The sequence below is a fragment of the Cyprinodon tularosa genome, unplaced genomic scaffold, assembly GCF_016077235.1.
Source record: "Cyprinodon tularosa strain WSP-4 unplaced genomic scaffold, ASM1607723v1 ctg692, whole genome shotgun sequence".
In the NCBI taxonomy this organism is placed as follows: Eukaryota; Metazoa; Chordata; class Actinopteri; order Cyprinodontiformes; family Cyprinodontidae; genus Cyprinodon; species Cyprinodon tularosa.
In genome coordinates, this window is record NW_024039443.1 from 95593 (window position 1) to 107856 (window position 12264).

The 12264-nt window shown below is 40.4% G+C and overlaps 1 protein-coding gene across 28 annotated transcripts in view; it reads left to right on the forward strand.

Moving 5' to 3' along the window:
• Nucleotides 1–12264, forward strand: part of LOC119771885 (collagen alpha-1(XIII) chain-like) — a 111009-nt gene that overhangs the window by 94641 nt on the left and 4104 nt on the right. For 19 of the 28 annotated variants that reach the window (XM_038268110.1, XM_038268108.1, XM_038268104.1 and 16 more), the window contains 2 exons: nucleotides 5844–5882; nucleotides 9678–9782. The exons of 2 other annotated variants lie outside the window; for them this stretch is intronic. In XM_038268110.1, coding sequence (XP_038124038.1) covers nucleotides 5844–5882; nucleotides 9678–9755 — 117 coding nt within the window. In that variant the 3' untranslated portion in view covers nucleotides 9756–9782. Of the gene's footprint in view, nucleotides 1–5843; nucleotides 5883–5975; nucleotides 6556–9677; nucleotides 9783–12264 lie in introns of those variants that run through there. 7 more of the 28 variants (XM_038268093.1, XM_038268094.1, XM_038268103.1 and 4 more) reach the window with 2 other exon arrangements.

Here is a 12264-nt window from a genome sequence, read left to right on the forward strand (position 1 = left end):
TCTCTCATTAAATTAAAGGAAACTTCCTCAGTCACAGTTGAAGCGGTAGCTTTACTATGTTTTTTTGACAAAAAGACATAAGTGTGCATCAGTCTGAATGCAAAGATGATAACGTGCATGTAGTGTTGTTTTGTATATATAAATATATATATATATATATATATATATATATATATATATATATATTAGTGCTGTCAAAATTATCGCGTTATTATCGCGTTAACGCGAGGCCATTTTAACGGCGATAATTTTTTTAACGTGAGATTAACGCTATGTGGTTTTATGGTAAAATTTTCCAAGTACATCCCGCTGCAGCCTGCGAGAAGGCGGGGCTATTTTCCCCCAGTCTATGCAAAAGACGCTCATACACTGGGTGACGCTAGTGCCTTTTCTTTAAGCCCCACCACCAACAAACAAGTTGAGTGTCTGGTAACTAGTAGCAACCTGAAATACGCTGAGAAAACAGATTACTGAGGTGAAATGGAATCTGCTACGGCGCTCTTGCTGTCTGTGTACGCCACAGGTCGGTATCGTGTGTGTGTGTGGGTGGGTGTGTCTGTGTGTGGGTGGGTGGGTGTGTGTGTGTTCTCATTTTTGTTAAGAGTCTGAAAAGTAACTTTCATAGACTACCTCCATCTAGTGATGTCGGTCTATTGATTTTGATGTATTGATTGAAAATTGTTCATTATTATCTTGGTTAATTAACATCTAATGTTAACTGTACTACATTTTATAGCAGTAGGGTAAAATGCTTGTCTTTGTTCAAAAGACTGTATTAACTGTAAAGACTGTCTTTTACATCAGCCTGTTTTCAGGGCCTTTTTTTTGGCTACATATTTGTTATTTTTTGCTACATGCCTCCCCATCTTCCTGCCATATGTTTCTATGGCATAAATCAGTATCTGTGACCTGTTCTCATTTAAAAAAAAGAACATTGGCACAAACCTAGCCTGTATGTATTTTTTGTATGTCATCGAGAGTATTTAAATGATTTTCAATCAGAAAAAAAATTTGCGATTAAAATGCGATTAATCGCGAGTTAACTCAGGCATTGATGCGATTAATCGCGATTAAAAAAATTTAATCGATTGACAGCACTAATATATATATATATATTCAGAATGTAGGTCCATACAAAATCTACACCCAATTTACAATATTTTTTTTTAGAACCTCAAAAAACAAAACAAAAAATCCCACCCACTCTCTCCATGTAGCAACGCATGTAATAATATTACATTTGGCATTAACCATATTTTTGAAAGGACAATGTTAAGGGAAAAGGATACAACAAAAATATTGGTATAATTGAAACATTACAGTAAAGATCAGTACTAATAAGAATCTCAGATCTAATCTGGTTAGAATGACCAGGAAGGGAGTTCATATCCTGTCAAATTTAGCCGATCTCCCACGTATCGATTAGATAATTTTTTTTCAGGAATAGAGTATGAAAAGAGTTTTTTGATCCAATTTTTCTTGTTTGGAGGATCCATAGATTTCCAGTTTTTAAGTATACACTTTTTTGCTGCAGATGATGCACTGCAAAAAATGGAAATCTAAATAAGTAATTGTTGCTCAAATTAAGTGCATTTTTCTTGAATTAAGAAGGTAAGTGCGACATTTTGCCAATGGAACAAGACAATTTACATTAAAAATAGGAAAAAAACTATCGCTTTGTCTTATTTCAAGCGTATATTATCTAATTATCTAATTTTCGGAGTATAGATACTAATTCCATTGGCAGATCATCTTATTTACCTGCTCAAATTAAGGGTAAATAGACTTAATTTAAGAATTTTTTTAATTATTCCTAGATGTTTTCTGCAGTGTGATAACAAAACAAAATTTTTCTTGAAAGAATTTCATTTCAAGGACATAACATATCCAAGTATACATATCGTGTGGTCGGGATGTAGAGAAAGCCCACAAACTGCTGATGTTATCAGAATAACAGTATCCCAGTAGGTTTGCAAATGTACACAATTCCAAAGCATATGAAGAAGATCCCCTACAGACGCTCTACTCTTCTGGTATTTGTCACTAATACTAGCATTATGCAGTGTTGTTTTTGACAGCCATGAAGATGTCCTGAAGACGAAAACTATTATTAGTTTTAGTCGCATTTTAGTCATTACTATATGTGATAGTTTTAGTCCAGTTTTTGTCTAGTTTTAGTTTTATGTTGCAAAAATAGTTAACTTTTACAATTTTAAAAACAAACAAATTCTTTACCAGACTGACAACTCTAGCCTAGGTACCACAATAGTTGGGTATAGAATGCTGCTGTGCAGTTCAATATTGCTGTTGGACAGAAAACTTTGAATCATAGAATTCAAAAAAAGTTTTTTTTATCAACTAATGCCCCACTTTATAAAAAAGATTATATGGTGCAAGGAATGTGCAGGTCAGCTGGCTGGTGTCCTCACAGACATTTTTATAAACACCTCACTGAACCGATCCGTAGTGCCAGCATGCTTCAAGTCTGCAAAGGAGATGCCAAAAGCCGGTATCGATGAGGAAGCAGAAGTCCAGACCAAGAAGGTTAGAAGATCAGAGATCCGAAGAGGTACCATAGGGAAATCCAAACACGAGTCAGGTAGCAGATCCAAGGTTGTCAGCAGGCACAATCCAGCAGAAGTCCAAAAACAGGTCAGGGAGACAGATGAGAACAGGAGCAGGCAAAACTTAGAAGTCCAGGAGTAGAAGCTAGTCAGGATCAGGCAATCAGAATAAAAAACTGGGTACACTAGAGAACTCTCCCCTACAGCTCGAAAAATCTGCCACTGATGGCTGGGACCAGGCAGTTTAAATATGAACTGGAACAGGTGGATCCGATGAATGATAATGAAAACTGGGCAGAGATAGGCAGGAGGAGAAAATAAACGAATAATTCTGTCATCATGCAAAGATCATGACAACAACTGTTTTTGAAAAACGTCTACTGTCATTCAGAACGTCTTTGGATTCAAGTATCATAGATTTTTTTATGGAATTGTTCACAATGAAGTATGCAACCAAAATCTTGATGAATCTGCAATTCAAGTAGTATTTTTTCCCCCATAACTCATGTTTCTGTTCTTTAACCTTCTGAGTAAAAAAAAAAACTTATTCTCTTGTTTTGTCTTACTAACAAAAACTGCCTTCATTTCACTTTGGGTTGGTGTAGCTGCATGCATGTGCCGCTTTCTAAATTGGAAAAAAGATAATCTTCACCTAATCTCATCCCTAGACTGTGGGAAGCTTTGGAGATCCAATGTCCAGAATGTCAATCAGAATGGTCTGTTCTAAGTATTACAGTAAAGGGTCATCTTTACCAACCAGTAATAAGAAAATACATAATTTAAAAAACAAGTCAAAGCACTAAATATTGATATGTTCATAAAACTGATATTTCACAAGATAGTATCAGCCTACAAGTGGGCTGGATTACAGTAATCAGCTGCTGATTTGTCACAGTGACCCAAGTTGCCTTTTTTAGGCTAAATTTGGTTAGACATGTTAACTTAGCCTGATAAAATCAGACTAAATGTGAAATTAAATGTGTAATTTAATCTGGCCCCAATGAATGAGACATAGGAAGATTGTTGATGAGAACAACCAGTTGTTTTTCAAACCATGTCTGTGCCTATTGGCCAACGCTCTGACCAATGAGAGCAAATGACTGTAAGCGTGACAGAAAGCTGGTGGTGGAGTGTAAACAAACAGCCTGTTGGTAAAACGGCGAACCCGTCCTTCTTTAAAATGAATGAGCGTAGAGCCTCTTCCTGCTCACATTTGAAGGAAAACCCCAATTCTAATCCTTCCTAAACTGATTCCAAAGCTGAGTCAAACAAGAACTGTTCAATAGTTGTTGCCATCTTCCTTGTTATGCTTTCTCCAGCTTCGCATAGCTTTGTTGTCACGCCCTCAAAACCCCACCCACTTTGCATCCATAAATTCAAAACCCATCTCTGTGTTGTGATTGGCCCGCAAGTTCGAGGGCTTGAGGCTTTGATCGAGGCAAGACCACTCAAAAGTAAAAATGATTTGCGCCGTTGGCAGGTGGGACTAATTTACTAGACTAACCTTAACTAGAATATTATGTTCAATTCGTCCTCTTCTCTTGCATGATAGGAAATAAAAATAAAAATCAGTGCAACAGTAAACAATTGGTTCTGAAACTTTATTTACTGTATAATAAAACGTTTGTCTAAACTCATAGGTTGAGACAAGGCTCAATATAATATATTGTGTCAAACCTACTTTCCTTGATCTTATTTACTTATTTAGCTCTACGATCTGAAATCAGAGAGCTTTGGCTTCTCTCTAAGGTCTCTCTTTACCATAACGGATAGGTGCAGCGTTTGCATAATAGCAGCAACCGCCCCAATCTGTCTATCCATCTCCAACTCAACATTCTCCATTCACTGGAGAACAGGACCCCAACATACTTGAGCTCCTCAACCAGAAGGATATAAGCCAGCATTTTTCTGAACCATGGCCTCGGATTTGGAGGAGCTGATTGTCATTGCAGCTGCTTCACACAGTAACCACCCCAGTGTATGCCAGAGGTGGGAGATGTGGAGTCACCAAGTCATATCTATATCATGGATTTATTCTGGCCAGCCACTGAACCCGGTCAGTGAAATCTGTGAACTAAATTGTGCAGATTTGACTCACCTGGTTCAGTGGTTGGGCAGAAGTAATACATGACATAGAGATGACTTGATGGCTCCATATCTACTACCCTTGGACAAGTGGCAGAGGGCAGCGCTGTACGAGTTTAACATGCACCAGGAACAGGTCCAAGTTAATGCGGACCAAGCTCCTGCTCCGCTTGGACAGAGAAAAGATGGCCCCTTGTAAAGAGCCCCTCACTTTGTTCTTCTGAAGCGCCTCCCCACAGGGCACGGTCAAATGCCTTCTCCAGATCTACATAACACCTGTAGACTGATTTGTCAAACTACCATGACCTATCAACCCCACCCCTTCATAAGCCAAATCAACGGTCAGAGATCTCCCTTCTATCCAAACGTGAGGGCATGCAACCCTCTCGTCCACTGGGGTAAACTCCAACATGAGGCGGCTGAGAACCCTACTTCGCCCTCAGCCTTTCCCCACTGGCCACTCGAGTGGAGTAGAGATTTTAAGCTCTCTCAAAGATCTGGGTTCTGGAGCCCATGCTATGTGTGGAGGCGAGTCCGATTTCCAGCTCTTATCAGTCCACCTCCCAAAAAAGCTCATGCTCCCTTCCCACCAGGGAGGAAACCTTTCACATCCCCAGAGTCAGTTGAAGTGTCAGTGAAATCAGGCCACCTATGCCCCCGCCTTTGACTGTACCAGTCCCTCATTTTTACACCTACAGATAGTGGCCCTCATGTTGCTCCTTCCAGCTGAGCCCGGCTGGGTTCGTGAGGAACAACTGGACCAGCAGGTACTCGCTGACCAACCTTAAGCCCAAGCCTGGCTCCAAGGTGGAGTGGCAGCTCCACCATGCTGGGTGTACCTCAGTTTTTTAGTCATCTTAAGGGCTTTTTGTCACCAAGAGCTTGTTTTGCCTTGGGAGACCCTATCAGTGGCATTTAGGCCCCAGCACTGAACAACGTCCCCTGCATCACACTCCCCCATCCCCCAAATAATGTGGCAGTTACAGGGAAAGCAAAATGTTTTTGATTGAATCTTTTCTCTATATTTGAATATCCTAACTGATACTTTATGTATGTGGCAGATCAATAAATGAAGCATGCACAGCTCTTATATGTTAGAGGTTTTTTGATGATCTGTGGATGTTTGGGTTAAAAATATAAAGGTTGAAAAAGATTGATGTCCATAATTTTTACATTCAGTTATTGTCTTTATAGGGGGATGATGGCTTACCTGTTCTAGGATGTTGGAATAAAGTAAGTAGAATTTTATGGTATGATAGTATTTCTCACAAGTTTATGTACTTTCTAAGTTCACCACTAACATTGCACTTTGTTCCCTTTTTGCAGTGATTATAACCTTGGAATGGTTTTTATGTTTCTGAAGAGTATATTTATTTTTTTACTCATTCTTTTTTATATATTTTGAATTTTATAGGAAATAATGTATTAATCTGATATATTTTAATTTAATCATGAATTGAAAGTGATGATATAAATTATTTGTATTAATATAACTGAAAAGTAAAATTAAAACACAACATGCATGATTAAGGAAGAATATGAGTGTGTAATGTGAAATAGTCAATGTTTACTACTGTATTTGCTGAAAATGACAGCTGGACTATTTTTCATATTTATTCTGTTCTTAACATACCTTAAAGAGATATGAGACTCATACACAGAAATGTGGGAGGATGGGCAGTGGCGGGTGGGTGGGGTTGTTTACAGGCCAGTAGAGCTTTCAGGGTGATGCCTGCAACAGCTCAGACCAGTGTTTCTTAACCTTTTTTGACTTGTGTACCCCTTTGGACATTTTGTCTTACCATGAGTAAGTATTGTCAAAAGTATTGATGATTGTCCAAAAGTGGAATGTACAATAACTGATTATAAAATAAAAGCTATACTACTTAATCTATTAATTGAGCATTTAAATTTTAGGCTTTCCATCCCAAATAAAAAACATAAATATGTTGCCTGAAAGTTAGGAAGGAATCAAAATAAATGTGAAATAAAATCATGTTATACTTATTTTTAAAACTGGATCGCCTCTAAGGGAGTACTCGTACTACTAGAGTTACAAGTACCCCCTTATAATCACATTTTAACTTGATGAATAGTGAACAAGAATTATGGTTAGACTGACTTAATTAGCTTTATTTTTTTTCATCAAGACACAGGAGCTGCTTTGATGAGCTCGGATACTGTAGCTCAGTGTGAAAAACAGCTGATCCCAGGCTGTTCTCTGCATCACGTCTGTTTTTTCTTCTTTGTGAGTGTGTCACAGTTCAATTCAGTTTATTTATATAGCACCAATTCACAACACATGTCATCTCAAGGCACTTTACAGTTTACGAGATCATCCATTCAAATTGATTAAAAGTTGTCTGTCCAAGGTAAACCAGTTGATTGCATCGACTCATTGAGTCGAAGGCAATCCCTCAGTTTAAGATTAACTCAAAGAAGAACTTACTTTTTGGTTGATAAAAGCTTCTAAGCAAAAGTGTATAATTTTTCAATTGGGTCCTCACAAAACAAAAAAAGATCCCAGCCCTATTTTATTTTAATACCTAAGAAATCAAATATTTACATGTACCCCTTGCAATTCACTCGAGGACCACTAGAGGTATGAGTAGGGAATCCCTGGCTTAAGCCCCATTTACTCTACCCTTTTGAAACAGTGGCGAGAACAGTAACTAAGATAACTGTTGAGTGTAAATGGAATGAAACTGAAATGGACCGTGCCAGACACAACTGAACCACACTAAATCTAATACTAGTTCAACAGTAGGGCTGGGCACGGTTCATCTGTGGCTCAGTTCTCTGATAACAAAGAGCAAATGAGCAGACCGCATCATCTCCTATTTATAGTCAGATGACTCATTTCTAGGGAGGAGGAGCAAACATGACTTCTTCTCAGCTTATTAACAATTAGTGCCATCAAAAGAGGGTGATGTGACCTGGGATGATGCCGAGACTGAGGCTCTCATTGAATTCTGGGTGGAGGACGGTATCCAGGCACATAAGTTCCTGAATGTAAGGGGCTCCGCCATTTTTGTTCGCATCATTCCGGCCTTGACAACTGTAGTATCGTGTGGATTGCCCATAGGAGGCAATTACCGTGCTAACGTGAGGTATTAATTACCGTACGAACCAAGCTTGGCACGGTTAACCGATGGTGATACCTTCTTTTGGATATCTTAGACATCCTGGACATCCTGGTTGCAAAGAAAGCAGGCTGCCACAAACTCCTGCACATCATCACACAATAGAAGGTCACCAAAACTGAGACCCAACAAAACAGATGATTTTGGACACACCAGGATGACAGAACAAACGGGTAGCATAACAAAACTCTAAAATCCTCTCCCTGAGAGCTTCAGGAACAAACAAGGGTCACTGGGGCAGTCAGTGGGAGAAGGTTGGTCGAGAAGAGCCTCCCGGACCTCCTTCCCAATGTCAACCACAGTGATCTTACATCTCACAGATACAACGCATCAGATTTAACATTCTTGGACACGAGTCTGTAAGACAGAAAAATTGAAACTACCGAAAAACAGTGCCCACCGCGCCCTTCTGGGATTGAGTCTCTTAGCAGACCTCATGGAACTCAAAATTTTTGTTTTTGGTCCAGATCAGAAATGCAGTACTGGAACTCTCCAACCAGTGACTCCATTCTTCCAGAGCCAGTTTGACTGCCAGCAACTCTATGTCCCCAACATCATAGTTATGTTCTGCAGCTGACAGCTTCTTAGAGAAGAAAGCACATGGGTGAATCCTCCCGTCCTTAGCCTCCAGTCTAAGAACCATCCTGACCCGAGTACTGGAAGCATCCACCTCAACAATAAACTGTCTCTCGTGGTCTGAGGACACCAGAAGTGGTGCCGAGGAGAATACGGCCTTGAGTCTTTTTTAAGAAGCCCAATCTGCCTGATTGTTCCAACAAAACCTAACCTTGACTGATGTAAGGGCATGGAGGGGCGTAGCCACCTCACTGTAGTTCCTGATGAACCTGCGGTAAAAGTTATCCAACCCCAGGAACCTCTGAAGTCACTTCCAATCCCTGGGAACCAGCCAGTGTGTGACTGCGTGCACCTTCAAGGAATCCATAGATATCTGGTCAACGGGGACCACAAAGCCCAGAAATGACAGTGTCTAAATGAAACTCATATTTCTGAGCCTTTACAAAAAACTGTTTCTGTAAAAGGCAAAACAGTACAGCTCTGACGTGTTGCTTATGGGACTCCAAGTCGTGAGAGTAGATCATAATGTCGTCATTGTAGACGAAGACGAAGTGACCCACCATCTCCCTGAGTACCCGATTGAAAAAGTTCTGAAAAAACGCTGTTGTATTGGTGAGTTGAAAAGATATCACTAGATATTCATAGTGACCGGTTGGGGTGTTGAGTGCGGTCTTCCACTCATCACCCTCCCGGATGCGCACCAAACGGCAAGCAATATAGAGATCAAGCTTGGCAAAGCTTGAGCCTTTCCTTTTACTGGACAGAGTCTGAACCGAGATGAGATGGTTTACATGTTGTTGTTTTTTTTGTCAGGAATAGGGGAGAGTGACAAGCTGCGATTTTTCTGTACTGTCCCTTATTATTATCATTTTTTTCTTAGAAAGCTTAAAGATTATCACTATTTTACATTATCCAGTTTCTGTCTGCTTGATTTCCTATGATGGATAATGCAATACATTTAAAAAAAATGCAAATGTGTTTATTGTTTATGCGAGATTCACACATTTTAGTTTGTATTTCTCCCAAAGCAAATGTTTTACTTTCAAACCGCGCCTCTCTTCCTTTCAGATCCATGAAAAATTTCCTCTGAATTGTTGCCTTGTCCAACTAAAACAGACCTTCTGTCTATCTTAGTCAGAGCTACGCAAGCTCCTTCTATGAGTGCTTAACGTTTTGAACTGTAACAACACGATTTTCTTTCAGATCAGAACCAAGAATCAGAAGTATTCAGTGTATTCAGGATGTTTAGCCTTTACGTTTTAGGAAGCTCACCTTACAGGTCCCTCCTCCTTGCTCCTTGTTTGGCTAGAACCCTACCTCCACTGCTCCTTTCCCACAGCAGAGCCTACAGAATGTGAAGTCTAAGAAGAAGGGCCAAGGATGGTAGTGGACAAACAGCTATGGCACATTCACGGTAGGAATGATGCACAACTATGCGCTTTAGTGATGTACAGCTGCAGCACACCAGCAATTTTGAGCTTGAATGGCAATACGTGCTATGCAGTAAAGGGGTGTCGTGTTGTGCTAACAAGAACATGGTTAAAACTGCTAAAAGCTGGGTTATGCTTAAAGCATGTACGTTCCATGCTAAAAAGAGGGAGTCTATGCTATGCTCTCCCCTTTTGCACATAATATTCAATGGGAGAGAGTCTAGGGCACAGACTGCAGACTTATAACACCACAAAACACGCAGAACTACAGTAGAAGCTGTTCAAAATGTCCCCACTTTTTAAGTGAGCGCCATCTCACTGCAGAGCTGAGTCTGATGTGGTTTTTAGACGTAAAGTTTGAGCAGGTAAATCACATCAGAGCGTCAGGCCATACAGTGTGAGAACATCCAACGTGAGCTGTGAACTTACAATGAAACCGCAGGGTTTTATTATACAGTGTGAGCTGTGGCTGCAGGCAACGATTAAAAAAATCGTACAGTGTATGCCAGGCTTTAGCTTTTGGTCAGTTTTAAGACCTGGTCATTAGCATGGGTCTTTCCCTGCTGGTGCTTCTCAGATATGTACTGGCCTGTGATAATCCCCCAAAGAGAAAAAAACTGTGAGATTTGGTGTTTTGTCCTCCACATGGTTGGTACAACCCCCTTGTGGAGTATTGTCTTGTGAGTGGGCTGGTGGAGGGTTGGAGAAGGAGAGATTTTTGACACTGAGAACACAAAAAACCTTTGGATACCAAAAAGGGCTCTCATAATAAAGAATGAATCAATTTTAACCACACAACAAATGAAGTCCAGAACACACCCGGAATCCGATTTTTATTCCAATCCGACAGAAAATCATGTTGGATGAGGTCGTGGCGTTTAGCGCTCATCAAAAGTCACTAGGGATGATCACACTTGACACGATTTCCTTAGGTGGGTAGCGTAGCTCCGACTGAGATAGAGCCCAGCTCTATTTAAAGGCAGGCATACATGGCACAAATTTTGCCCTTCTCGGATTTTTTAAATCAGTCCAAGTTTCAGCCTGGTCATGCATCCTGCGTCGTGTAGTATACAGGGGGTAACGAGGGGCAGTTAGCCTCTAACGGCTACCTCCTGGTCAGGAATCATAAGGCCGGTAGAAATGGATATGCCCAAAATTGAAAAAATATACAGAAAGTTCAGTATATTCCCATGTTTTAGGAGATTCTGGGACGTCGGGCAAACACAGTCTAAATCTGCAAGGTGTGAAGTTGTTGCTAATCATAACTTCTAGTGCTACTTGTAAAGTTCCAAATAAACAGATGTTTTCGCCTAATAAATTGTCAAGGACAAATGATAGTACCAGTTCCAGAATCAAACAGTATTCATTGAGAAACTGGTACTCTCATTAATTTATATATTTAATTTAAAGCTTTGAACAAATGTTAACGATAGAGACACGTCCCTGCAATCCCTAGATACCTATCAAGGCAAAAGTTCCACTGGTTTCTGATGGAACAAGATGCATTTTAAATCACCACTCATTCAAACAAATAAATGTGGCTATTTGTCTGTAGCCCACAAACAGTTGGACTTGGAGTTGGCAACAGTAGATAGTGGAATGTGGACAGTTGCTAAAACATTACTTCCAATCCACTGGATTGCTGATTGGCCGAAATAAGTGGAGCCACCGGCCGCCATCTTAGTACTCCCAACTCCAATAGAGATGCGACATAAAAATGCCTACCTATGTAGCATTTGACTGCAAAAACAAGCAGTATTCTGGCTGTGGTTAAATCATTTCACATATAATTTCACTGTGATTGGATGTACCAAGAAAATTCACATATACGCCAATGTATCCCATAGTATATATACACTCACCGGCCACCTTATTAGGTACCCCATGCTAGTAACGGGTTGGACCCCCTTTTGCCTTCAGAACTGCCTCAATTCTTCGTGGCATAGATTCAACAATGTGCTGGAAGCATTTCTCAGGGAGTTTGGTCCATATTGACATGATGGCATCACACAGTTGCCGCAGATTTGTCGGCTTGGATTGAGATCTGGTGACTGTGGAGGCCATTTGAGTACAGTGAACTCATTGTCATGTTCAAGAAACCAGTCTGAGATGATTCCAGCTTTATGACATGGCGCATTATCCTGCTGAAAGTAGCCATCAGAAGTTGGGTACATTGTGGTCATAAAGGGATGGACATGGTCAGCAACAATACTCAGGTAGGCTGTGGCGTTGCAACAATGCTCAATTGGTACCAAGGGGCCCAAAGAGTGCCAAGAAAATATTCCCCACACCATGACACCACCACCACCAGCCTGAACCGTTGATACAAGGCAGGATGGATCCATGCTTTCATGTTGTAGACGCCAAATTCTGACCCTACCATCCGAATGTCGCAGCAGAAATCGACACCCATCAGACCAGGCAACGTTTTTCCAATCTTCTATTGTTCAATATCGATGAGCTTGT